The sequence below is a fragment of the Lytechinus pictus genome, chromosome 7 (assembly GCF_037042905.1).
Source record: "Lytechinus pictus isolate F3 Inbred chromosome 7, Lp3.0, whole genome shotgun sequence".
NCBI classification, from domain to species: domain Eukaryota; kingdom Metazoa; phylum Echinodermata; class Echinoidea; order Temnopleuroida; family Toxopneustidae; genus Lytechinus; species Lytechinus pictus.
In genome coordinates this window covers 18,954,274-18,980,349 of record NC_087251.1, presented here as the reverse complement: position 1 = coordinate 18,980,349, position 26,076 = coordinate 18,954,274, and the positions used below count along the sequence as shown (strand labels likewise).

Genomic DNA, 26,076 nt, shown 5'->3' with positions numbered 1-26,076 from the left:
GGTAATGTCAGAAAAAAAAAAAGTTACAGCAATGTGTCACAAATTGCTTGAATATATCTTTTGAAAATATTATGAAGTACAAGATGTTTGTGACAATTGGTGTTAAGGATGTTCATTTAATCGAGACAGAAAGGTGTCCGGAATTAACAGACCTCCAATTTACTGACATGTTAACGAGCTAGTGTGTGTAAGTGATGGAAATGGAATTACAAAGAACAAGCACAGCTTTTTCCCCCGAGATCTTTGCTGATTCTATTCTTAAATCTGATCTAACAATTATGGAGCCCCTAAGGTGATGTGACTTTTTTTCCTAACTTTTTTCCACCCAACTTAAAACTTGTTCCCTCAACTTGTTCCATTATAAATATAAGTCGAGGGAACAAGTGAGGGAGCATGTTGAAAGATGAGGGAACGAGTTAGTAACTCGGAACAAGCTAGGAAATAAAAAACCTGTAATACAACTTCAGGGGCTCCATAAACAAGAGTCTTGCTGTAATAAAGTATTTGTTCTGTCCCATGAGCTCTTGGTGCTAAGTTTCCACTTTGGTACAAATAATGATGGTATTTGTAAAAATAGACAAGCGCATGCACAATAGGTAGAAATGAGGGTTTTAATTGTTCCTGGTCATATGGTATAAAATTACAATAGCCAAGATCTATTATGCTGCAGTCACATTTCCCCTACACCATTTTAATCATTCTTATTCAAACCACATATATACATGTATGTAGCGGATACAAAAAAATGTTAAAACGGCCGTTTTCGACTCGCTGTGGCCGCCGTAGGGGAATGTGACTGCCCATTAGACACAAAATAATACCAACAAACAGCACAGATTGTAATTATACTCATCTTAGTTTAATATTAATGCACCTATGACAAATAGTTTATAAAAAGTTATCTACACTATTTACACAATACTTATATGTACATGATCATTAATCATAAAAGAATGAACTTTTCATCTTATTTAACTGTCATCAATTAAAAGTTAACCCACATGGTCGTTTCCTCATTTTTTCTCTCCACATTTTAGGAATAATTGGGGGAATATAAGTTTTTTTAAAGATATTTGGATTGCATTAAAAAATATAAGTATCTTGAGGTTTAATTATATGCATCTGAATGTGACAAAAAGATGCAAATAGTGTTACATTCTAGAGACTACCATAGGGGCAATTTCTATTTTAAAAAATTATTATGTCTGACCTCCAAAAAGTGGTACCTTTCTAATACTTGTCTGCTTTTTAGTGCACATGAAGTTGTAATGCTCTCAATGCTCTTAATGAAGAATAGTATAAAAGTCGAAAAATGGAGGTTGAACTTAAAAAAATCGACTTTATAGTATTACTAATAGGTCACAGAGTTATCAGCAATATGCAAGCTGAGTGACACTAGTATGGCATTACCGGTAATTGATGAAGTCATCAACTGATTCCCAAAGATACCCATACAATAAGAAACGAAATGTTTGCAAATGTGAAAAATCTTTCATATGTCAAATCTTTTGGGACTTTACTTTATAAATAGCTTTGACTATTAAGGAGTGTGACAAGATAATCAGTCACAGTCAATTGCAAGTATCAATCATTTTTTTTTAACTATTGGCAAATCAAATCAATTCATACCTTCAGAAGTAAGACAATCAATATATAATATGATTTGAAATTTATTGCAAAGCCACCAAAATCTAATCTGCATGGACTAGCATTTAACTGAAGTGGTATAACGATCTTGCTTACTATAAATTACAAAAATATACTGCAAATTTTCAACTTGACGTATCAGTTTTCACTACAGTATCACATCTATCTGAAGAACCACATGTTTTGGGCCCTTTGCAGAAACAGTTATTACAAAAAACATATTTATGATGGGGGACCTAACGCTACGCACTTTGTTTACAAGCGATAAAAATTATGCTAAGTTTAATATTGGAACAAACTATCTTTCCCCAATTTGTGGTAAATATTCTAAAGATCCTCGACCAAGAAGAAAATATCACAAAATTCACTAATACGAAAATCCCGCCGTGTTTTCCGAACACCTCTTGATTTTGATCTAGAAAGGGGTCCTATAGCAACACACTCTATTTATCAAGAAAAGAAATAGTATTTCCTGTGCCTCAATTTCTAAAATATGTTCATATTATTAAAGGAAAATATTAATGAAAGTGAATATAACTCCAAAATTACAAACAGTTGCTATTTTTCTCTGCATTTAGTGATTTATTGCAGCCTCTGTAGAAAAATTCAATAGGAATCGTCTGTCACTCTGCAGTCAGTTCCACACACAGTGTGCACATTTTGCCATTGAAATTGCATATATGTGCGATGAGTGGTGCGTAGCTTTAGGACCGCTTACCATAAAGTAAACAAATTACTTAAATGGTAGCTTCTGATTGGTTGAAAATTGGGTCTTGTTCAGTATTTAATAGTTATGCTTATGTAACTCTTTCTATAATAAGCACAAGGCACTGGTGTATAGATGGGAGGGGGCATTGTGGCACCCAAATAGTTATACCACCAAGAAACGGGGGAAAAGAAAGAAAACGAAAGGGTGAAATGTGATACTATTTTCTAAATATATTGTTCAAATCTATCACAAATTAGCTATTTGAATGAAATAAGTAAAACAAAAATGTACTCCCTCAGGTCTTAAAAAAAAAAAATTTGGAATTAGATTTATGATAGATTTGTTGGTCTGCATTAACTTGCTATTGGTTACGATTTTCTGTTTTACGTGTTGCTATTTTCCTCCAATAGACATGTGGTTGACAATTTATTTTTTAAATTTGTTAATGTAGGAAGCTGGATTCTTGATTCAAACTTCCGTTGACTCCTCTGAACAATTTATGATGCTTTATAAACTCAAATGGACACTTAGGAATCTATGTGAAACTAATGTGAAATATGATTTTTTTTTCTGAAGTATTTCCATCTTTATGCAAATCTTTTTTGCTTTGCTGTGAAAGCATGTCTTAAAAGAAAATATATTAAATCCATTCTCACAAATTCAGGCCAATTATCTTCATTATCTTATGAAATCTAAATAAAGGGTACGTTCATGGGTACCAAGGAATTCTGATGAGTCAATGAAACATAGTTCTTTCCATCATACATAGATATGGGCATCTTTCAGAGAGGACTTCAGGCGGGCATTTCATCAATTTTGCTGTATAAAAAGAGAAAAATATGATATCTAATTGGTATGATAAAATTTCATTTTCAAAGCTGTTTAATTCTATTTTAACAACAAAAAAATGTATAGATTTAATGAAACAATATATAGTTTTTTTTTTAAATGCAGTTATCTGACAACTACAACTGGCATGGCATTTTTTAAAAGCAATTTACTTCCCTGTATATGGTGTTGATAATATGGAGGAATTTACATTAAACAAACTGCATTGTGCTGAACTAAGTCACAGACTGACCAAGGTATCAAGGTTCATATGTTAAGAGGGCATAAATGTAATACATACAGCCTATTTGAAATTCCATATGCTTTTAGTAATTAGCTGGGATAACATATCAAGGGAATGTAATGGATCTAGGTAGTAACCTTGTCTGGTCACGGAAAGGCATACCTAGACAGAATCTCTGCCCTTTCTGACTCCAAATGGTTGTGTTCATACTATCGGGGTTATCTTTAATGAACCATGAACCGGATGGATATGAAAATAGGATTTGAGGTTTAGTGATGTTAAGGATGAAATTTTAACTGAAATATCAACATAGATTAGAGAAAAAAATTGCATCATATCACTAGGTGCAAGATAACACTCGAGTCTGAATTAACAAATACAAATATACAAATGTAATTAAACACATATCATGTACATATGACTGCGGTGTGAACCTATACTAACCACAAAGTCCCAAAATGAAAACTAATACGAATGAGTGTAATACATACCTGTCTTCTATTTCCTTTGAGTGGGGATAGTAGACTTTGAAACAGTACCCACTCTTTGAAAATGATCCCTACAACAAAGAAAAAAAAAAGCAAACAATTAAAGTGAGGTCGTGTAAACAGGCACAATTACTTTAGAGAGAGAGAGAGAGAGAGATGATAAAAGAAACAAAGGGGGGCAGAAAAAAATTTTTAAAAAAACAGAAAGAAAAAACGAAATATGAGAAAGAGAGAGAAAGAGTGATGGAAAGAAAACAAAATATAAGATAGCAAGTAAGAATAACATGAAGAAAAGGAGAAAGAAACACAAACAAAGAAAGAAAAATGAACAAATAAAAAATGTTGAATTACTGATCCTCTCTGAATGTACTTTCATTATGTTGATTTTTTGTCTTTAAGATTGAAAATGAAAGAGACAAGGTCAGTTCTCCGAATTCAATACAATGGAGATGTTTAACATTACTTGAAAATATCATTACAATACTCCAGATACTACAGTATATCATAGATTTTAATTGAATAATCAGTATGAAGATTAAAATGTTGATCTGTCATATTGGATATACATGGGACAAGCAATTCAAAATCATATCCACTTTCCTATGTCAAATTTAGAGTGTTGATTCTTACCGTGTTTGTGCATGTTGTCCCGACACTCGTGATAGTGAAAGGGTCATACTTGTCCCCTAAGACAATAACATCAGGCAGGGGGTAGATCCGTAGGGCATTGTCATAGGCCCAGTACACAGGACAGACGTGGAGGGGCAGGGGGCACAGGTGACCCTGTGATACAATGGTTTTTACAAACTGTAAGAAATGAGGAAAAGAGAGGGTAATTATCTGAATTGAATGTCGAGGAAAGTACACAGACTAAGGCAAACATTCGGGGGCTCAAGGCCAAAAACAGGGAAAGTTAATTTTCTTGCGGGGGGGGGGGGGGGGGTCCTTATTCTTTTCACAACAAATCACATTCATTTTGTACAGAACCCAAAACAATAAACAGGCACTTTTGTTATTTAAGGGAGATTTTGTTTTTCTAATTAGAAAATGGCACAAGCACCTAAATAAATTTTTTTTTAGTATGTACACTTGGCAAAAACAGAATAAAGGAAAAAGACAAACTTATTACAAAAATCGTAAGTGTGCTTCACACAATTTCTTTTAGATTAAAAACTAAATGGATTATTCAACTGTGAGCACTTGGGGCCATGCTTCGGCCATTGCCAGGTCTGAAATATATCAGAAATTTTCAAAAACCTTAATAATCAGATCCAATTTTCACTCCCATATGCATTCATGATCCAAATTTAGTTCTGATCCATCTATTAAATCTATTGTGATGAACCATGGCCTTAATGACCTTTGAGTGGGTGGAGGCATACAGAGTCCCCAAGCAAATGCTTTGGGTAACTTTTATGACAGGATGTGCTGACATCTGTTTGAATCCCATTTTAATATTTTGTATATCAGTGAGCAATTCATTAAATGGAAAACTCCAGTGAGACTCACATGATCAGGAATCTCATCATTGTTGTCAGGGAAACGGATGCAGTTCCTACACATCTTCATGACAATGTCTTCTTTGAAGATGATCATCTCTTGTGTACAATACTGTACTCTGAGGGAAAATAAAATAATAACATACTCAGCTATGTATCTTCATGTGTATATACATTATTAGCATTTGTATAACTCGACAATGTCTATAAAAATATAAGCATGACAAGCAAGGCTTATGAATGAAAGAATAATCATACCTGCAAGGGTTTGTAGTGAAAACTGCAGTAGGAACTTTACTTGTAATTACTTCTGTGAGGCACTCTGGAATTGGAGGTCTGTAAAGTAAAAGAAAATAACAAAAAATAGCCTCTGTAAAATAGCATGAAATCAATGACACCAAATATTGAGATCTAAGAATATCATACTCAAATATTGCGAATATATTTATACAAATATCATGTTTGAATTTATGCTTTAGACTTTCTGGGATTTCCGTGACGGTAACTGTTAGGCGTTTCATCAACATTCATCTGACAAGCTCTCAGATCTGATAGTTTTTGGTCTTGATTGGCTAAGCACAGGTAGCTTACTGTTACTATGGTATCTCTCAGTGTCAGACAAAGACAACCTGTCAGTGCTTGTAACATTTATGGAAAGTTTTCCTGGGGGTGTTTCACAAAGATTTAAGTCATACTTAAATCTTTGTGAATCTTAAGAGTTGCACTTAAATACCGAGTTGCGTACGGTATGAAAGGCTTGACAGCATTGGTCAGATCGTGTCATGAGGACGCACACTACTGCGTATCTATCAATAAGATCGCGCTTTGAATATCATGTACGCGTCGGCATTTAAGTGCAACTTAAGTCAGAATACTTAAATCTTTGTGAAACATCCCCTAGGTCTTTCGCAAAATTGGAACATCAGAGCACCAAACCATTCAATTCGAAATTTGTAAACAGCCTTAAGCTCAAACATAATTTTAAAGAGAATATTTTAAATAGTTTTGCATAGAATGTTTACTATTTGCATGTTCTGTGTAATATTCAATGTGCAGAAACTGATGAGGTGGGTATTTCCAGTAGAAAATCATTCAAGGAATACCTTGGTAGGACATTTCCTGGACCTGGGTCTTCTGGGCCAGGAACAAAGATGAATCTACTCTGCTCTACCAAGGAACTGAACTCACAGATCATGTTAGCAAGGTTCTGGAATGATTCTGAAAAGAAAGATAAACAGAGAAGAATAATTAATATTGTATTAGTGGACACAGTCAGGTTATAAGGTTTATAATAATGAACAGGAATCGGACAAAAGAAGTTTCCTTAGTATGTGAAATACTATACCGAATGCTTTATGGATGAAAGTTTATTTTCATTATTACATTTAAAAAAAAACCCATGAATTTATTCATGCTTCGATTATTCAAGGAAAACAATGAGTATGAGTTAATGGAAAAAGCAAACTATTCTTTCTTCCCAACTTTATTAGAGTGGGCATGGCATGATGACAATAAGAACACAGAGCTGCCAAGTCATATTTTGCATTTTCAGTATTCTTATCCCCCAAAATCAGTATTTTGACAAAAAAATCAGTATTTTTACCGTGTGAGATAAATATTTGGTATTTTTCCCAAAAAAAGTGTATTTCATAATAAAATGCTTGGCGCACTCGCCCATCACGGCGCTCAAGCTGCATGCAAGCTGAAATGTGCACTGCTCTTGCAGATGAAAAAAAAAAAAACATTGAAACTTGTGTATATCTCACCCTGGTTTTTACAAAATGATTGAAAAAAAAACAAGTTACCTGAAATTACATTGATCTAATAACCATATCTGTGTACGTTTCATGAAATAGAGACATATAGAGATGATTTTTTTTTTTTTTTTTTTTTTTTTAATATACAAAAAAACATATTTTTTAAAGAAAAAACGTACTGCCGTATTTTGGTTGCAAAAACGTACTAAATACGGAAAAATCGTACTACTTGGCAGCTCTGAGAACACCCACCCAAAGATTTGATTTATTCCTATTGATGTTTAAGATAATTTAGAGCATGAATATCAAAGTCAGACATGACATGGTACTTAGAACAATGCAGTAATGTCAATGAGACGCATGATGCGCAAAATCTCTATACCTTTGAGGATCTTGTTGTGACTGGGGCCATAAGGTGTTGAGGTGAAGTTTCCACAGAAGACAAAGCACATGGGAGGCATTTCAGAGTAACCGGTGAGAAGGATCCGGAGCTTGTCTTGGACATCCACCTTATCAAGCCAGACATCAGAGAGAAAGACCATCATGGCATCCTCGTTCTCCTGCTCACGCAGCTTGAGTTTGGTAGAAGACTTGGCACAAGTTGCAGAGGGTCCTCCAAAGAAATTCAGATTTCCAAAGTAGGACCTGTGAGCAAAGGACATACAGTAGACAGATATTCATGAAAATGAAAAGGCAATGATCAGTAGACCATCTGGGAATGAACCAATGAACATAAATTATGTGGTACATGGACACTGATAACAAAAAGATGGCCAGTGACAGGGAGTGAATTAGCCCAATTAGACTTCTAATTCAAATGTTCCAGGTTCATGATATTTTAGGGACGCATTTGGTAGTGATATCAGCTATATAAGCAAGTTGGCATTATTATTACTTTTATTATTATGTCAAAAATCAGGAACTAACTTTACATAGAATATCAACTTACTTGAGTCAATATTGCCCATGGAAATCCAGCAACACCACAATTAATTACCTCAGTGGCAAAATATAAGGAAAGCCGCAGATTGAAATTCTAACTTACCTTGTTGTATCTGCTGGTTCAGCTGGAGGAAATCCAAAGCCATTGACATGGAAGACTTCATCCTCATACCACCCTTCTGCTAACACAAAACAGTTCTCTGTAAATAAACCTGTATGAAACTGGTAAATCTCTCCTGTCAAGGAAACATCATTTTACAGCCTATAGTAAACATTAGGAATATCTAAACTTCAAATTGAATTCACCATCAGACTTCGATGCAGAAATTTCTCCTCTGAATTCTCAACCCCCCTGAAATGAAAATAAAAATTTGTCCCATTGTTCTACAGGTTGTTAAATTCTCTTGAATAGAAATTGTAACTGATTTGGAGAGAACTTGTTTTCGTCTACTTTTTTCTTTCAAATTAAGTTGGGAAAGAAAGCGAATATGACCAGTTTGGGTGTGATAAAGTTTTGTTGGTATGTCAAACGATATCCTTAAAGAAAATAATAATTCTTTTGAGATTCTACAGAAGGATGAATCTAGGATTCATAAAATCAGATTGCATACATCTATTTGTCCACAATAAACATTCTTTGCATACAACACAAGTGCATGTCTAATCATGCATGTGATGTCTGAGCACTCATATGCAGAAAAAAAATGATTATATATTGATCACTTGGCTTAACCCCAGTCCAGATACACTACTCATTGAGTAATACAAAAAATATTTCATTGAAATCAAGTTTCAGTTATTCTTTTAATCAATAGTGTAGTAGGTTTCACAGTACACCATGTATCTTTCTTGGGCAAGTGTTGGTCCTGAAAAGGACCACCCAATCTCGACGTTTTGACAATTGTGTTCTTGTCGTCTTCAGGAGGATGAGCAAAGTTTGTAAAAGCAGGCCTTATAAATCTGTCAAAGTGCCGTATGCACGGTACCTTGCAGGGTACATGTCTCTAATTGGCTAGATAAGTCACATGACATCCACATATGCGGACGTGGGTGACAACACAAAAATAAGTGGAACGCCTCTGGCAGTCTCGCCTGCATTACGCAATTTAACATAGCAGCAGTGCTAACTTTGAAAACTACTATAAAATAATCATTCACAAAAACACCATTCATATAATGATATAATACCACGTTCATTGACCATAGATGACATTTGAACGGTGACTTAAGACTTGTCAACTACACCCATGTCCACATTTCATTCACTCTATCCGTAAACTTTCAAAGTTATGATGGCACTTCAACAATTACCCCAACATGGCCTAAGTTTATTGACCTTAACTGACCTTTGACTTGGTTTTGTGACCTGAAACTCACAGGGGATGTTCAGTGATGCTTGATTACTCTTATATCCCAAGTTTTATGAACTAGATCCATAAACTTTCAGAGTTAGGATGGTAATTCAACAAATACCCCCAACACGGCCAAAGTTCATTGACCTTTAATGACCTTTGACCATGGTCATGTGACCTGAAACTCGTACAGGATGTTCAGTGATACTTGATTACTCTTATGTCCAAGTTTTATGAACTAGATCCATAAACTTTCAGAGTTAGGATGGTAATTTAACATATACGCCCAACACGGCCAAAGTTCATTGACCTTAAATGACCATTGACCAAGGTCATGTGACCTGAAACTCACACAGGATATTCAGTGGTACTTGATTAACCTAATGTCCAAGTTTCATGAACTAAATCCATAAATTTTCAAAGTTATGATGGTAATTCAACAAATACCCCGAACTTGGCCAAAGTTCATTGACCCTAAATGACCTTTGACCTTGGTCATGTGACCTGAAACTCAGGCAGGATGTTTACTAATACTTGATTAACCTTATGTCCAAGTTTCATGGACTAGATCCATAAATTTTCAAACTTATGATAGTAATTCAACAAATACCCCCAACTTGACCAAAGTTCATTGACCCTAAATGACCTTTGACCTTGGTCACGTGACCTGAAACTCGAGCAGGATGTTCACTAATACTTGATTAACCTTATGCCCATGTTTCATGAACTAGGTCCATATACTTTCTAAGTTATGATGTCATTTCAAAAACTTAACCTTCGGATAAGATTTTGAAAATAATTTTCCCAACATGGTCTAAGTTCATTGACCCTAAATGACCTTTGACCTTGGTCATGTGACCTGAAAGTCAGGCAGGATGTTCAGTAATACTTGATTAACCTTATGTCCAAGTTTCATGAACTAGGTCCATATACTTTCTAAGTTATGATGTCATTTCAAAAACTTAACCTTAGGTTAAGATTTGATGTTGACGCCGCCGCCGCCGTCGGAAAAGCGGCGCCTATAGTCTCGCTCTGCTATGCAGGCGAGACAAAAAATCAACATATATTTTCAAAGGATATTGCTTTGGCTAGATCGAGTTTAACAGCACCGGTAGGATCCTCTAAATAAAATTTGCCCTGCAAAATTGAATACAAGAAAAGTACACTATGTCAGTGACATGAACAGCATGTCAACATTAATATGACTTTATATGGCTATTGTACAAAGATAAAATTGGGGTACATACAGAAAGCATACCTGCCATCCCTGTGAACCAAGAAATGGGAACAAATTACTAAGAATTTTCCAGAAATAGGGACAGTCTTAAATTTCCAATTCAATACTACACAAAAGTTTTCACAAAAAATAGAAATATGCGTATTAAAATGACAATTTTCCTTTCCCAAAACTATGATGATTCCTATAATAGGAACAGTAGGCAGGTATGATAAAGGCCAGCCAAATGACAAAGTTCAATGAACGATAATTGGTGAAACAATGACTGATTACAGTATGTCAAAAATATGATATGAGTGGAAAAATAATTGCAAATCATATAAATAAAGAAATTGAGATATTCAGAGAAAGAAATGTATACATTGCATTTGTGGATGACACATAAAAACAACATGTGGATAAATCACAGAGAGACATGTGATAGATATCCTCAAATTTATATCTTAATAAATTCACTTACCTCTTTGAGCTGTGTTAGCATACCCAAGACAATCAGTTCTCCTAACTTGGCTGTGCTTCCTAAGAGAAATTCAACTGGTTTTAACTGAAGATAAAGAAAAGAAGAAAAACAGATGATAACAATTTTGTTCCACATTTACATGAAATGCCAGTGTTAATCTTACTTCTTCAATATCCATGACAAATATGTCCCAAACAATTCATTCAAATTTAATATAGCCAACAATCATCTATTTCTTACAATTTTGTAACAAAAGTCATTTGGACAACTTTCTCTGCAGGATTAAAAATTTATGCTTTGTAAATACAGTGCATCCCCAAAAAAAATATACACTTTTGAAATGGCTGCCAAATAAAAAATAAAGCACTTTGGGGGAAATAACTTATAGATATGGAAAGCCAATAAAGTCAACTTCCAAGTGACACAAAAAAGTTGGAAAACTATTCATGCTTGAGCGAGCACTGCCCACTGAAACAAAGGGTATGAAAATTAGGGTGGGCTGGAATTAGCCTTCCAATTTCTTTCAGGTTTTTTGTTTGGTACTTGCAAAGTTGAGGGTTATGTGGTGAATTAAAGATCAAAATGATCAGTTTGTTGTTTGTGAAAATTTAATGCGTTATTAAATTGATTTTATTACATTGAAATTTAATGCATGAGTGATCGTGAATTGCTAATTTTTAGTGCAGCATTTTGTCTTTATCATGTGGATCTCAACAATGTGTTTATGAAAGTCAGGAGAAGAGGGGGTAATATGACTTAGGTAGGTGAAGTACGTTGATGGGATAAAGGTCAACAGAACATTTAGCAACCCCCCTGCTTCTCTCCTCCTCAGACACTAAGCTCGGCTAGGCTGGGCAGGAATTAGCCTTACAAATTTTTTGTGTGGTTAGTCCCTTGGAACTTGCTAAGCTAAATTAATGAGTGAGATAAGTTTTGGTTTCTTAGGCAAATTTCATGAGTTACTAAATTGAAATTTAATGCATGAGTGAACAGGAATTGAAATTTTAGTGTAGCATAATCATCTTGTGAACCTCAGAAGTGTGTTCGTGAGAGTCAGAGTAATGTGATGGTACCTGTTACAAGCAAGAGGGCGAGATATGCTAAGACTTGGTGAAAAGGGCATTCCTCTTCTTTTTGTCCTTTTACAAATTAAAAGTCATATGTACCCTCCCCTCTCCACCCCCATTTCCCAGCCCCCCCCCCTCTCTGTCTCACTTCCTGGATTGTAGCCTATTCAAAACTTAGCTGCCAAGTGACCGGTGGCTGATGGTCACTTTTTTATTGAATTATTACCAAGAAATTTAATGATTATGATGATTAATTAAATAATTTATTTAAAAAAATGAATGTTTGATTGATCACATTGCACATTGAATGAGTTGATTTACTGATAAATTGTTGATGAAATGATTGATAGGAAAAAGTTGATGCCCCAATTCAGAATAAATCATTAAATCAACATTCCGCTCTGGACTTCACGTGTACATGACAATAGCCATCAGTCTCTCAACAGGAGGGGAGGGCGAGAAAGAGGGAGAGGGCGGAAAAGAGGGAGGGGGCGGGGGCTGAATGTTCTGTTGACCCTTATTCCATCAACCTACTTCTCCCACTTAAGTCCTATCTCACCCCCTATTCTCTCGACTTCCATGAACACATTGCTGAGATCCACATGATAAAGTTGAAATGCTGCCCAAAAAGTGTAATTTGTGTTCACTCATGCATTAAAGTTCAATTTAATAATTTATAAAATTTGCATAAGCAACCAAAACTGGTCACGGTTGATCATTAATTTATCACAACGCCCTTAACTTTGCAAGTTCTAAAGGATTTGCCTCTTAAAAACTGACATAAATTGGAAGGCTAATTCCAGCCCACCCTAATTTTCATACCCTTTGTTTCAGTGGGCAGTGCTCGCTCAAGCATGAACAGTTTTCCAGTTTTGTTGGTGTCATTTGAAAGTTGACTTTATTGGCTTTCCATATATGTAAGTTATTTCCCCCAAAATGCTATATTTTTTATTTGGCAGCCATTCCAAAAGTGTATAGTTTTTTTGGGGGACGCACTGTATATGCGATGGCAGTTGGGGCTCCATAAAACTATGGTCTGATTAATCTAGAGGTAGATTTATCTTTGCTATGAGAATACCACCTATAGAGTCCAACAATATTGGCAACTGAATCACTAGAATGAATATAACAAAAGTAATTTAATCAAATCAGATTTTAAAAAAACCTTGAGTAATACAATGATTTCCGTCTTTATTAAAAAAAAAAAAAAAAGTCATATACAGTATAAAATCAAGCTGATACAAGCTTATAATGGACAAAAGTCACTTTATTGATCAGCAAAAAGTCAATAATGGCTACAGAATGTATTTCTGGTCATCAAGATCATGAAGTGTACAGTGAAATTTGACTAAATATGATTATTCACTGTGATCACCCTTCCCATGAGTAACTAATTTCAGCACTTCATGGCATGCTGATCTACTTTCTAAACTTAGATTATCTAGAGAGCTTTAAAAGTTTTTGCATTATTTGTTTTCATTATTCATTAATCATTATAAAGGCCTGCCCCTGAGATCCATTTCCCATACTCTATGCAGTTGAACCATCTACATGTATTTCAGTAAAGTCACATCATGGATCTACCTTCTATACTTTGTGTTCCTCTAGAAAACTCCAAAACTTTATTCTTGCTGTACAAATACCATCCTTAGTAGTTGTTTTTTTGCATTTCATATTAATTTCACTTCCTTGATAGTTCCCTTACAGTATTACTTGCAAAATGGGCTATTTCATATAAGATTATCGCTCATCCCGTATAAATGGGTTCTTCTTGAAATGATTAATCTTGATTTACAGTTCAGATGAAAATTGTCACACTCTCAAATTATCATGACTTGAGCAGTTCTTGAAGTGAAGTTAAAAAGGAGAAGATTGGTTCAGATGTAGAAAAAAAATTGATTTTCATTTAATGGAAATGCCCAAATTAAGATGGGTGTGATACTCACCTGAAACTTCTTTCCTTGTGTTTCACTGGAAGCACCCTGGACAGGGGGAGAGAATAAACTATGTCTGGATGTCCTCTGAAGCAAGATGTTATACCTCTCACGGAACAGATCTGCCTTGTACTTTGCTGAAGCATGGAGATTTGGAGCATCATTGCTCCTGAAGCAAACATCAAGGTAAATGACAAGGGATAGTTTTATGAGATATTGATACATTACAGTATAAGCATACATGTAGATGAACACAGTCACTGATAGATCTGCAAGCGTCTTCCATCGAAGTCAAGAATTCTTGTTTGAACAGGATGGGCTATCAAATCATTATGGATGTTCAGATATCACATCATGACCAAAATGCACAGAATGTTCTCCTTTAATGCTGTGATCACTTTATTCATATGCAGTCAGGCTATTTCTCCAATCAGAAGATTTTGCATCATGGATGAACAATCTTAAGTTCCCTAATATAGTTATGATGCAGCTTCTACAGTAAGCCTCACTCATGACGAACTATGCTAAACATATTACACAAAAGGTAATTTCTCTTTAAAAAGTTTAAATCAAAATGCTGCAACTAACCAAAACATTCTGAGCAAAATAACTTGGTAGATGTCACGTGTCCTTTAACATAAACTTCTCTGTAAAATGGAATTTGCCAATCAGTCAAGTCATAGCCCTGTGAGAGAAGACTACATTCTACACATCAAAATTAACTTGTTACAAAAATCAATGTTTTAATTTTAGGAAACTTTTTATCCCTCCCCCCCTTGTGATCTTTATGGACTTTACATTCCAAATTTAAAAGGGTGAACAGCTGCAATTTTGTCCATATAAAATTTTCTGCACTAGAAATTTTAGGCAAGGATATACTCACACAAGGAATTTCTTTCTGTCTGCATTGTAAGTGTATCTCGGTACTGTGAAAGAGTCGATGACATTAAACATTTTCTCATTTTCTTCCTTCCCTCCATCGCTGCATTCTTCAATGGCAGCCTCTATTATAGCCTTATCCAGTAAAGCAGAAGATACTAGATAAACAAATAATACACAATTCAAAATGAAGTTTTTAATAGCTTTTATTTTTTTCTATTATGTAAATATTTACAATCTTCTATTTTATTCATATGCTATTCACTTTAAATCTTACGCTCAATTATTATTTTTTTATATTCTAATGTTTTATCATGCATATTATATTGTACATATCAAAGCTATCTCTAATCAGTTCAGTATAAGAAGAAATACAACTTGTGATTCCCAATCAAGAAACCATTGACAATATTTGATATTGTTTTTTTTACTTTCTTCTAGATGCTTATGTATTTCTACAGAGATTTGTTTTTTATTAGCAGTTGAGATGAAAATGGGAAAGGAGAAATACATTTCAGAGAAATAGCAAAATAACTGAGAACTATCAATTTAAGTGACCTATAAAGATTGTTGGAAAAGATGATCAACTACTTATACATATTCATAGTATACTTACAAGGCTGTTTCTGTACTGCTTCAATGATTTTCTCCACCCACTGATTTCTCTCTGTTTCTGTGACTGGTGTGAGAGCTGCTACAAGGTATTTCAGTGCATTGCTGGAAGAAAAATACATGTAATTACAATGAGTTGAAAAACAATTTGCAAAATGATAATTTTTTTTTCATCTTTCACATGAATCATAGTCAACCACTGTAGTCAATCAAAAATTTTGCAACACAAAAGTCAATAAACATCACTTGAAAATACACAATTAATTGTGTGGTCTTGTGGTAAGATAAGTGTAATTATAAAATAGCTGTATTATTTCAAGCATCGCGATTGGTCAATACGCGTCACATGACATCCAACTTTTTTTGTGCACTGCACGGTAGTGCAAAAGGTGTGCAACGAAAATTGACATTGCACGCTCGAGCAAACCAGTGCGGTAGAAGTCCAACAAAACTGTACTGTAACTTTAAAAAAAATTGTTTCTGTGTTGCTATTTTATAAAACAAATAATGCACTTGCTCTGTCGTGCGTAAAAGTAAATGCAGAGAAAGCTCGGTTTCTTCAGATGGAGCACACTGGGCACTCGCCGCAAGCAGCTCGTGCACAGTGCGACTCCTATCTAAAGAAACCTCGCGTGCTCTGCATTTCCACTAACGCACTCGGCTGCATGCATTATTTGTATACTAACTGAAGTTAATTGCACACCTTTTCCCCCAGTTATCCGATATCAAGTCTTCAATATCTTTTTTGAAATTCTGGAAATTTGGGAAAGTGGGAAGTTCATGCTTTTTTCCCGAACAGGGACCAGTAGTATTTAGTTTTTGTACAAAGTGAATCAAATTTAATTTTAACCAGCCTGATATGAATGGCTTGCAGACTTGCAGGCATTTAATGATAATTATAATACCCCAAAACACATCTTTTTAATCATGTTGTCTTGTTGATACACAAAATGCTTAGCCTCAACACTCATCAAACATTGCTAAAGTAAAGCTAACCCAAGCAGCCAGCTGGCAACGAAGCGTAGTTCCAGACCGAGGTGCGGCGGGAGTCAGACTGCCCTTTCTTGGTCTTTCTTTGGCCAGCCTGCTGCGCCTGTGACCCTGCGCTGCCCCTGGTGGTTGCGATTCGATTCTGAATTTGGTTGCCAAATATAAAATAGTGACCCAGGCCCAGAAACAAGTTTTGAACTCACCTTCTCAGTGCAAGACCATTCATCTTGAATGCTGCAGAAATACTCGTCTTTACTTTGTCCGCCATATCTAAGTCAAACACATTCAAAAGAGTAAATTACCCCGTAACATGCACGGCAATATCAGCAAGGCGCAAGCAAAGTCTAATACTTATAGCCTTTCGAGCTCGAGTTTGATTAAGGTTTTCAATTTCACAAGTTCCCGCGGTTTAGCCGCTTTTTAGACTCAATGTATTAATTGTTATTCCTCTTCTTAGAATGCCATCCAATTTAATAACATTTAAGGTAAATTCTCATGTTTAGATTTTTTAAGATCGAAAAAAATATGCAAATGTAGGATTGAATTTTCGATGAATCCGATTGAACTATTTACCGTCCCTTATATTTTATTCATAAAGATTTGAACTAGACTAATTTCTTTACCCTGGTCGCGCGTTAACGTCCAAAGCAGCTAGCTCAATTCAACGGGACATTCATATTTTCACCGCCCAAGCCACCGGCGCGGTGATCCGCTGAGTGATAGCGATTGCAGCTGCAGAGACACTAAGACAGTACCGAGGATCTGGATGATTTGTCTAAACGCCTGGTGTGGCTAGATCCCGTACATTGAATATAAATAATAACTGATATTAGATGATGGCATCTTCCAAACAAGCCCAAGGGAGGAAGAATCAAGCAAAGGATGTAATTGCAGCACTTTGTCATATTCTGAATTCACATTCTTCAATAACCAGGATCACCCCTGAGCAGTTTAGACAAGCAAAGTTTGATCAACCTGAAGCTGTAAGTAGATCTAGATCTAACTTGGATCTAGCCTAGATCTTGTCTCTGATTAGCAGATTAGGGTTTATTAAAATCAAATTCAAACTCAGACTCAAAGAGTAAAATGATTTGAATAAAAAATCAAAGAGGGAAATTCTTAGTAGACCCAAGTTTGTTGAAATCTTTGACTTTTTTAGTTTGTACTTTGTTTTGTAGCTAAAATTTTATGAAAATATACCGTAGGCGTAGCCTAGGAGAGAAATTAGGTGTATGAAAAGCAATGGTGAAAGAAATTAAGGAACAGGCCTACAATGTAGATCGATCTGTGGGCGTGGCTGTTTGAAAAAAGAGATTACTTTTATCTTTAAAGTTAGATGGGGGGTGATTTATTTGGAAGTTTTAGTCTCCAGATTAAGTCTTTAAAGTTTTATGCCTTTTGTCAGTGATTTTGGTAACATCCAAGAATTATTCTCTATTGTGAGACAGATTTTTGGAACATAATAATTATTACTATTGCAACAAAGGCATACATGTATGTATCCTCAAGGCCCTTAGCATGGTCCATGGACATGGTGATAGGCCTTGTATTCAGCCATTCAGCCCAATTTTATTTGATGACAAATGCAAAGGCAAGCAAATGAAAATAAGGACTAGGTGGATCAAATGAATATTCCTCATTAGGTCTACAGGCATTATCCTGGTTTAAGTCACCACTCCATTCACTGCCGTTCATTTTGTCAGCGGCGGTGACTTCTCTCATCTCCCTTTGACTTTGTACACAACGAGCGCACACACACTGACACACACGAGAAGAGAGGTGACTTATTTTAGGATAAGGCCGGTCTAGATCTACTAAAACCAAATTTGTGAGGTTCAACTGCAACTTGTGGTTTAGAACTAAATTTGTAATCATGTTTAATTTGAATGATTAGATATTAAATTCTATTGTTGTATTTCATATTCATTTACAAGTATGCAGTGTATTACAATTAGAAATCATTTATTAAAATAATGCTAAATTCAAATGCCATATTGTTCCTACTGTTTTTTTTATTGTTGTAATTTATGTACATGTACCTTCTTCTTTCACTCAGATTTCATCAATGTGGGTGTTACTCCAAGAATTACTGCAACTCAACTTTAAGTTATCAGTTATCAACAAACCTACAAAGACTAGCTTCGAAAAGGCAGATTTTCAGTCAATGCTTTACCAGATTGGTTACAGGTGCCCTGGTTTCCATGGCGATGATGTCGGAAGCAGAGACATCCTCCTGGCCATAGGATGGCTCCTTGCAAAGTTAAGCTTTGTGTCTGAACAGGTGAAAATCAACCTACAAGATTCGTTCCCATTAATTTCAAGCTTTCATCTCGGAGCAGCTCAGAAAGCCTTAAATTCAGGGAATGACAAGACTTCATCTCAGGTGAGGATAAACACTTTAGATAGCCTAATTTTTTTTTAAAGAAAAAAAGAGGACCTAAGTTGTATTCTTATAATCTGAAAATAAATGGTTAAATTGAAATTGTATTCTTTCATTTGATTTATAAATGCGAATAAACGAACATGGTTGATACTTATTGATGACATTCAGTATACATACGGTAAATTAGCATACTAAAGATTAAAACATTATCTTGCTCAAAGAGCTTGCAGCCAAATTGCATAATGCTCAAGTCAAAACAAAATATACATAGTACTAATCATATGAAATAATTAGATGATTTTGTGGGAACTTTAGATACTGTATTACACAGTTAAGCTACACTGGTTGACAGTGGATGCAAGAAACTATAGGCCTAATCAAAACTCATTAATCTAACAAGAAAAAGTGAGCAGTTATCCCCAATTAATTCACCAATGCAACCCTTTGTTTCAAATGGCATAGCTATGGGTCTAAACATTAATTAGGAATATTGAAATGATTTTATTCATCCATCCTCTGATCTTCATCATGTTACATTATTAAATCCATCCTCTAATCTTGCATCAGAAAATATTTACTCTTTTCAAACTTTATCTTAAGGGGCTAAAGCAGACTGTCTCATCGTCTCCCAATGGACAGGCCAAATACCTGGTGTGGCTGATGGGGCGACTCAGGTTAACTCTGAAGGCTCTTTACTGTGAACAACAAGGTCTATGTGCAGCAATGCATCGCATACATGAAGCTACTCAAGGCATTGGCATGCCACATCCTAGTCCTATCAATCATCTTACAGCATTGGAGACCTTTATACTCAGACATCCAAAGCAGTTACAACAAGTAAGATAAGATTATTATTCCCACACAAACTCATAATGTTACATCTACTGATACGTATCAAGGGTCAATTCCTAAGCATCTTTTATGTCCGTTTTAAGGCTCTTTGTGAACCATTATTCTGAAAAGCTCTAAAAATACACCCATTATTTGCAATGTCTTTATCCTACAGGTCACCTTTGATGGTGCCAAAATATTTTAGGTGACAAATTTACTCCAGTGATATAACAGAGTAGATGATGTTTTAACTCCTCATCTGTCATGTATATTATGTTTGATTTATGAATAGTTAAGGCCCCCAAAAAATATTTCTGATTAAATGTTATTTTTTATTGGGTGTGGCTCAGAATCTGATTTGTAAGCCTTTTTAGTGTTATAACCTGCTGACGTAAATCACAAAATATCCTCAAAAAATTTAACAGTATAACAGTCTTCAGAAGATCAATCCAGGCTTGTTAGTGCCCTACTGTCAAGGTTATGGAGGATTGAACTAGAAAAACCTTTTAAGGAAAACTCCATAACATTATTTCAAAAGACTCCTCTCTGCAACAACGCCTGTAGAAAGAGTTAAAATTAATTTTCAAGATAAACTCTCGCTATCAAATCTGGGAGGTCAGACTCTACCGTGCTTTCATAGAGTGGAATCATGCAAAATCAAATCAGGTGGTCAGTCTGCCTTCTACAATTTACATTCTTCCTTTTGCAATATTTCATGTGGAATATAAATTTAATGATGGTAATAGTGATGCAACCAGCTCTAATGATTTCTTCAATTTTAAGTGACTAAGGATCAGGCAAAAAAATATTTTTTTATTTTCAGGGGTTACTTTTCACAACCTACTGCTTTAATCTGCAATTTTGGATAAGCTTTAACATTCAAATGTAGATTTTCGGGGGCTCTTTTTGTCTCACCTGCATAGCAGAGTGAGACTATAGGCGCCGCTTTTCCGACGGCGACGGCGGCGGCGGCGGCGGCGGCGACGGCGGCGTCAACACCAAATCTTAACCTGAGGTTAAGTTTTTGAAATGACAGCATAACTTAGAAAGTATATGCACCTAGTTCATGAAACTTGGCCATAAGGTTAATCAAGTATTAATGAACATCCTGCCTGAGTTTCATGTCACATGACCAAGGTCAAATGTCATTTAGGGTCAATGAACTTAGACCATGTTGGGGGAATCAACATCAAAATCTTAACCTAAGGTTAAGTTTTTGAAATGTCATCATAACTTAGAAAATATATGGACCTAGTTCATGAAACTTATACATAAGGTTAATCAAGTATCACTGAACATCCTGCATGAGTTTCACGTCACATGACCAAGGTCAAAGGTCATTTAGGGTCAATGAACTTTGGCCGAATTGGGGGTATCTGTTGAATTACCATCATAACTTTGAAAGTTTATGGATCTGATTCATGAAACTTGGACATAATAGTAATCAAGTATTACTGAACATCCTGTGCAAGTTTCAGGTCACATGATCAAGGTCAAAGGTCATTTAGGGTCAATGAACTTTGGCCAAATTGGGGTATTTGTTGAATTACAGCCATAAATTTGAAAGTGTGTTGGTCTAGTTCATAAAACTTGGACATAATAGTAATCAAGTATCACTGAACATCCTGTGCGAGTTTCAGGTCACATGATCAAGGTCAAAGGTCATGTAAGGTCAAAGAACTTTGGCCACGTTGGGGGTATTTGTTGAATTGCCATCATATCTCTATAAGTGTATTGGTCTAGTTCATAAAACGTGGAAATAAGAGTAACCAAGTATCACTGAACATCTTGTGCGAGTTATAGTAGTTTTCAAAATCAGCACTGCTGCTAAATTGAATCGCGTGATGCAGGTGAGACGGCCAGAGGCATTCCACTTGTTTATTTTCCAGGGCTCTTTTTAGCATTTCGGGGGCGAATTCGCCCTGAGCCCCCCGTGTATTTTTTTCCCTGTTAAGGATATTACTTCACGTACGGTATTAGTAAATAATTTTTTTCTGTTTGTATTTTTCTTAGTACCTTTTGCACCTTGATAAACAAGCATCCCTTCTTCAAGCATGTGTAACCTGGAAAGAAGCTGAGCCTGTATTCTGGCAGTGGATGGTGAGTAGAGTTGTAATCAAATTGAAAAAAAAACTGTCTAATTATAAGCCTTTTAACCCAATAAGCTCTATGCCCTAGGTAACTAGGGCTGTAATCTGTGTATAATACATGAAATGACATTGTGTTCAGTGATCATGTTCACTCAAATTATAAAGCAAGCTGAATAGAAGAAAACAAATAGGGAAAATTAATTAAAACCAGAAAGAAATTTTGGATGAGAAAAAAAAGTTATGACATTGACAGAAGTAATACCATTTTATGAAACAATACAAAGCTTAAAAGAAATTCCTCATACTGTGTATACTAGGCATTTAATTACAGGATATAAAGTTGTTGAGTAGGACTTCATTGCCCTCTTCCCCTCCTCTCTCATCATCAAAAGATGATCTTATTTCATTCCACTGGATTCAAATTTTTCTATTTTTCAAAAGACCTTTTTGCCTTAGAAATCACTGAAACACCCAAGGCCCACAACCCAAGGCTGATGATTCAGAGTTCAAATCATCGCCCAAAATATATATTACCTGTAAAGATACAATGGAAATGCATTACGATGCTATTGCATTTCAAAATATAAGTAGAATAAATTTTCAAATTAAAGTCAAACTTGCCTCTGCATCTTCTTAGTCTGCAGGCACATACCCTTGGTTTTCGCAGTTCACATAGTGAATAATGCAGAGTCTGAATTAGTGAGACTAGACTCACTATGTACTGTGGCTGGCTGTTATTTGGCACAGAGTCTTTGGAAGCTAGTCTTCACTCTAGACCTGTTATTTTTTTAAATGTCAAATATGAGTCTGTGCTTGCAGACTAGGATCTACTGGTAATAATGAAATAACTGACTTAAAAAAAATCACTTTCATCACTAAAATTGACTTATATGACACATTATTTCTAATTATAATGTGAGTCCTTACAACCGTTATAAAAATATTTCACAAACTTATACCAGGTTTACTATATTTATGCCTATTTTCTTCTTTCAAACTGTGAAGCTGTGATCCTAAGTTGAAACATTTATGGTTATATGTGCTTTCTTCAACCACAGTTAAGCGTCCATGAAGCCAAAATGTCTGCTTCAGAAAACACTATTCCACCCACCTCATCCAACAATCAATATGTGCATCACTTGGTAGCAACCACAGAGTTATCTAGACGATTACAGCAGCTTGATGGTCTTGAGAATGAACTAATCAGAGAGTGCAAAAGTTTAGAGGATGAACTTGAATCAAGAGGGGCCAATGACCTTGTCAATCAGGTAAAATCATATATAATATTTTCATTATGAAAATCTCAATGTAGTGACCCCTTCATAAGGAGAATAATAATAATTATTTAAAAAAAAACAGTATAGAAATAGATGGTAAATAGTAACTGAAACATGATTGATTGAATACATGAAATAATTGCTGGACATTAAATAAATGAACAGATATCTCATTACATCTCATTATGGTTGGATGTTAAGTAACTCTCCAAATACAGTCATAAGTAAAGATTAACTTTAAATATTCTGTCAAATGGTCTTGAATAGTTATATCATATGTCAAGTGACCATGAAGAAATGTGTTTCAAATTGGTGAATGATTAATGAATAAATAGATCTTAATGTTTTGGTTTAATTTGTTGATAGACTACTAGTAATTTTAGTAATTTTTGGTCTATTAATTTGAATAAACATGTATTAAAAAAACAAAGTTGACAAATTCTGATATATGGTTCATAAAAATAAAAAACAAGATATGTCTGTTGAGTGGTGATTGGTTTTACACAAGATATACATGTAGTGTGCAGTTCTATATTGTTTGTTTGGGTTCTAGTTCTCATAGAAATCAACAGATTCAGGGTACAGGAAATAATTCTTTTGTTGCTTTAAAAAAGTTTATCATCAACCATTCCATTTATTTCCTGATTTTTGACACATCACTTTCAATGATTTCTGATAAGGAAGTGAGATTGATAGTTAATGCAGAACACTATTGATTAAACTAGAGCATTATGCTAAATGCATCAACTTATTGATATTACTTTAATTTTCTTTGGCAGCTATCTGATCAATCCAACATACACAAGAGAAAGGTAGACATTGACAATGCAGTAAGAGCTCAGCTCACCAACAGCTATGAAGAACACCGGAAGAAGCATACAAAGAACTTTCCGCTTTCATCGGTTCAGTTTGCCTTCAAGCCTGGACAGACAAAGAATACTCGCTTAAAAGCTGAACCTCTCCCTCCAAATACCCTCAACATAAATGATGAGATTAAGAGAATGTCTGATGTTGCAAGAAGGCTGGAAGAAGAGCTGGAGACTGTTAAACTCAAACAGCAGCAAATATTTGATGGCTTTGCAGAAGGGTTGATGAATGTTGTGTGTATCCCACCCATGTTAGAAAAGACTAGCTATTCATCATCAGGAACATAACAGGCCATAGTCGCACAGGAAATTTATTTAAATTCCCTTCTTGGAAATTTATATACTTAAATTCTCACTGAATGTGATTCAGTAATATACTTCCTCTTAATCCATTGACTACTACTGTATTCTTGAATTTCAATAGACTATGTGCAGGCACCGAGGTTCCAGTAGGCAAAGGATTAATGTGTGTCCATTATATTCAGTGGGCATGCACAAAAACCATGGAGGGGTTTCAACAGTGGTCCAGAATTTGTGAAAGACTATGCAAAGCTGGATTGGAAGTATAGATATGTATATTCTGAACCAGCTGAATTATGAGAGAGGTTAACACAGAATACAGGAGGCTTAGATATTCACTCGTTTGTTGAATTTACTAAATGCACACAAATTGCAATTCAACTTGGGAAGGTCGAAAGTTTAAATAAAGTTTAAGTTCATCTATGCTGTAGTCTCTTCATTCTTCACATTGAATTATTTATTGAGAAAGAGCAAGAACAAGATAAGGAGAGAGAGAGAGAGAGAGAGAAACAGAAATAAAGAAAGAAAGAGCTACATGGGGATGGGGAGAGAAAAGATGAGAGCAAGGGAGAGAGGTAGATTATTTCTATGCTTTTGAAAAAATGCATGAAAGAGATTTTTGTATTTATGTCTTAATTTGATTCAAATTCAATCACAATATTTACAAGAAATTAAATAAAACGACAATGGGAAACAGTAATAGTAAAAAAAAGTAAATGAACTAACAAGTATATCATAACAATATAGTAAAGATAAAACTCTAAACGGTAGCAACTCATATATCATTTCAATTAGGCAATGGAGGCCCATTGAGTTATACAGCCCAAAGTATCCCCAACAATGATAACAAATTTTTATTTGTGTAGCTCAATGATGATTTCATAGAAACCAAAGAAAAAAAATGTGTGCCACCCTGACTGAGTTTAGCTTTATTTAATATGGAGGAAGGTCCGGTGACATATATAGATAGTGAAAGTTAGACATATATGAGATAACAGCTATTAGCTTGTCATGGAAGAGAAATGGCTGAGGAAAATCAAGCAAAATTTTGATCTAAAAGCAGTGGCTCATTAATATGATTATCGTCTTCATAACCGTCTTCCTCTTCACTATTATTATACAATGTATATGAAGTAGTAGTAGTGCACCATTGTTGGTTGTTATTATCATATGCATTTAGATTATAATTTGAGTATAATGCACAACATAATATTTTCAAATACCACTGCCAGTACCTATTTGAAAAGCTTTCTGCATATAACCTTTTGAAGATGAGAAAAAATAAATTGAAAATCAGAACAAAAATGAAATGAAAAAGAATTAGAAAAAGGTGAAGTAGAAAGTGACCTCATTCCACACAAAGGAGATTACAGCTTTAGAAATAGAAATTCAAAATGTTATATGGAAATGATGTATGAAAGCACTTTCTCATTTTTATAATGGAGCCCTATGCATAATGATTCCAACCTGTATGGCATCAGATAGTTTGAATTAGATAAATAAAACAATCGTCATAATCAGTGAGAACTAAAGTTATGACATTTTGAAGTATTGCATTGTATCTTGAAATAGTTATAAGCCTAAGGCCTCATATATTTTAAGTGGTGTAAAAGATTGTTTTCTCATGTAGGCTTGGGTATGAAATATATCTGCTCCAGGGCATTAAAACATGGTTTTACATATC

The 26,076-nt window shown here is 35.0% G+C and overlaps 2 protein-coding genes across 2 annotated transcripts; one reads left to right on the top strand and one right to left on the bottom strand.

Moving 5' to 3' along the window:
• Nucleotides 1-837: 837 nt before the first annotated feature.
• LOC129264794 (DNA polymerase epsilon subunit 2-like) lies at nucleotides 838-17,639 on the bottom strand. The gene is made up of 14 exons (XM_064102149.1): nucleotides 16,849-17,639; nucleotides 15,660-15,760; nucleotides 15,048-15,201; nucleotides 14,177-14,333; nucleotides 11,164-11,247; nucleotides 10,547-10,603; nucleotides 8,218-8,339; nucleotides 7,555-7,817; nucleotides 6,519-6,633; nucleotides 5,674-5,751; nucleotides 5,426-5,534; nucleotides 4,547-4,723; nucleotides 3,920-3,987; nucleotides 838-3,175 (listed from the first exon to the last, which is right to left on the bottom strand). Exons 1-14 carry the CDS (start codon nucleotides 16,911-16,913, stop codon nucleotides 3,151-3,153), a joined length of 1,575 nt encoding a protein of 524 aa, XP_063958219.1. The 5' UTR covers nucleotides 16,914-17,639; the 3' UTR covers nucleotides 838-3,150.
• Nucleotides 16,675-24,815, top strand: LOC129265939 (tubulin epsilon and delta complex protein 1-like). Its single transcript, XM_064102152.1, has 6 exons — nucleotides 16,675-17,628; nucleotides 18,702-19,028; nucleotides 19,629-19,865; nucleotides 21,873-21,959; nucleotides 23,008-23,217; nucleotides 24,006-24,815. Exons 1-6 carry the CDS (start codon nucleotides 17,479-17,481, stop codon nucleotides 24,378-24,380), a joined length of 1,386 nt encoding a protein of 461 aa, XP_063958222.1. The 5' UTR covers nucleotides 16,675-17,478; the 3' UTR covers nucleotides 24,381-24,815.
• Nucleotides 24,816-26,076: the final 1,261 nt, after the last annotated feature.

Bases quoted from the DNA above. Each gene is read 5' to 3' on its own strand.
- LOC129265939 (XM_064102152.1), top strand. From the start codon at position 17,479: ATGATGGCATCTTCCAAACAAGCCCAAGGGAGGAAGAATCAAGCAAAG. The intron at 19,866-21,872 runs GTAAGATAAGAT...TATTTTTCTTAG, and splicing joins ATCCAAAGCAGTTACAACAA to TACCTTTTGCACCTTGATAA. The intron at 21,960-23,007 runs GTGAGTAGAGTT...CTTCAACCACAG, and splicing joins CTGTATTCTGGCAGTGGATG to TTAAGCGTCCATGAAGCCAA.
- LOC129264794 (XM_064102149.1), bottom strand. From the start codon at position 16,913: ATGGCGGACAAAGTAAAGACGAGTATTTCTGCAGCATTCAAGATGAAT. The intron at 7,818-8,217 runs GTAAGTTAGAAT...CTTTGCTCACAG, and splicing joins GAACCAGCAGATACAACAAG to GTCCTACTTTGGAAATCTGA. The intron at 6,634-7,554 runs GTATAGAGATTT...CTTTCTTTTCAG, and splicing joins TCACAACAAGATCCTCAAAG to AATCATTCCAGAACCTTGCT.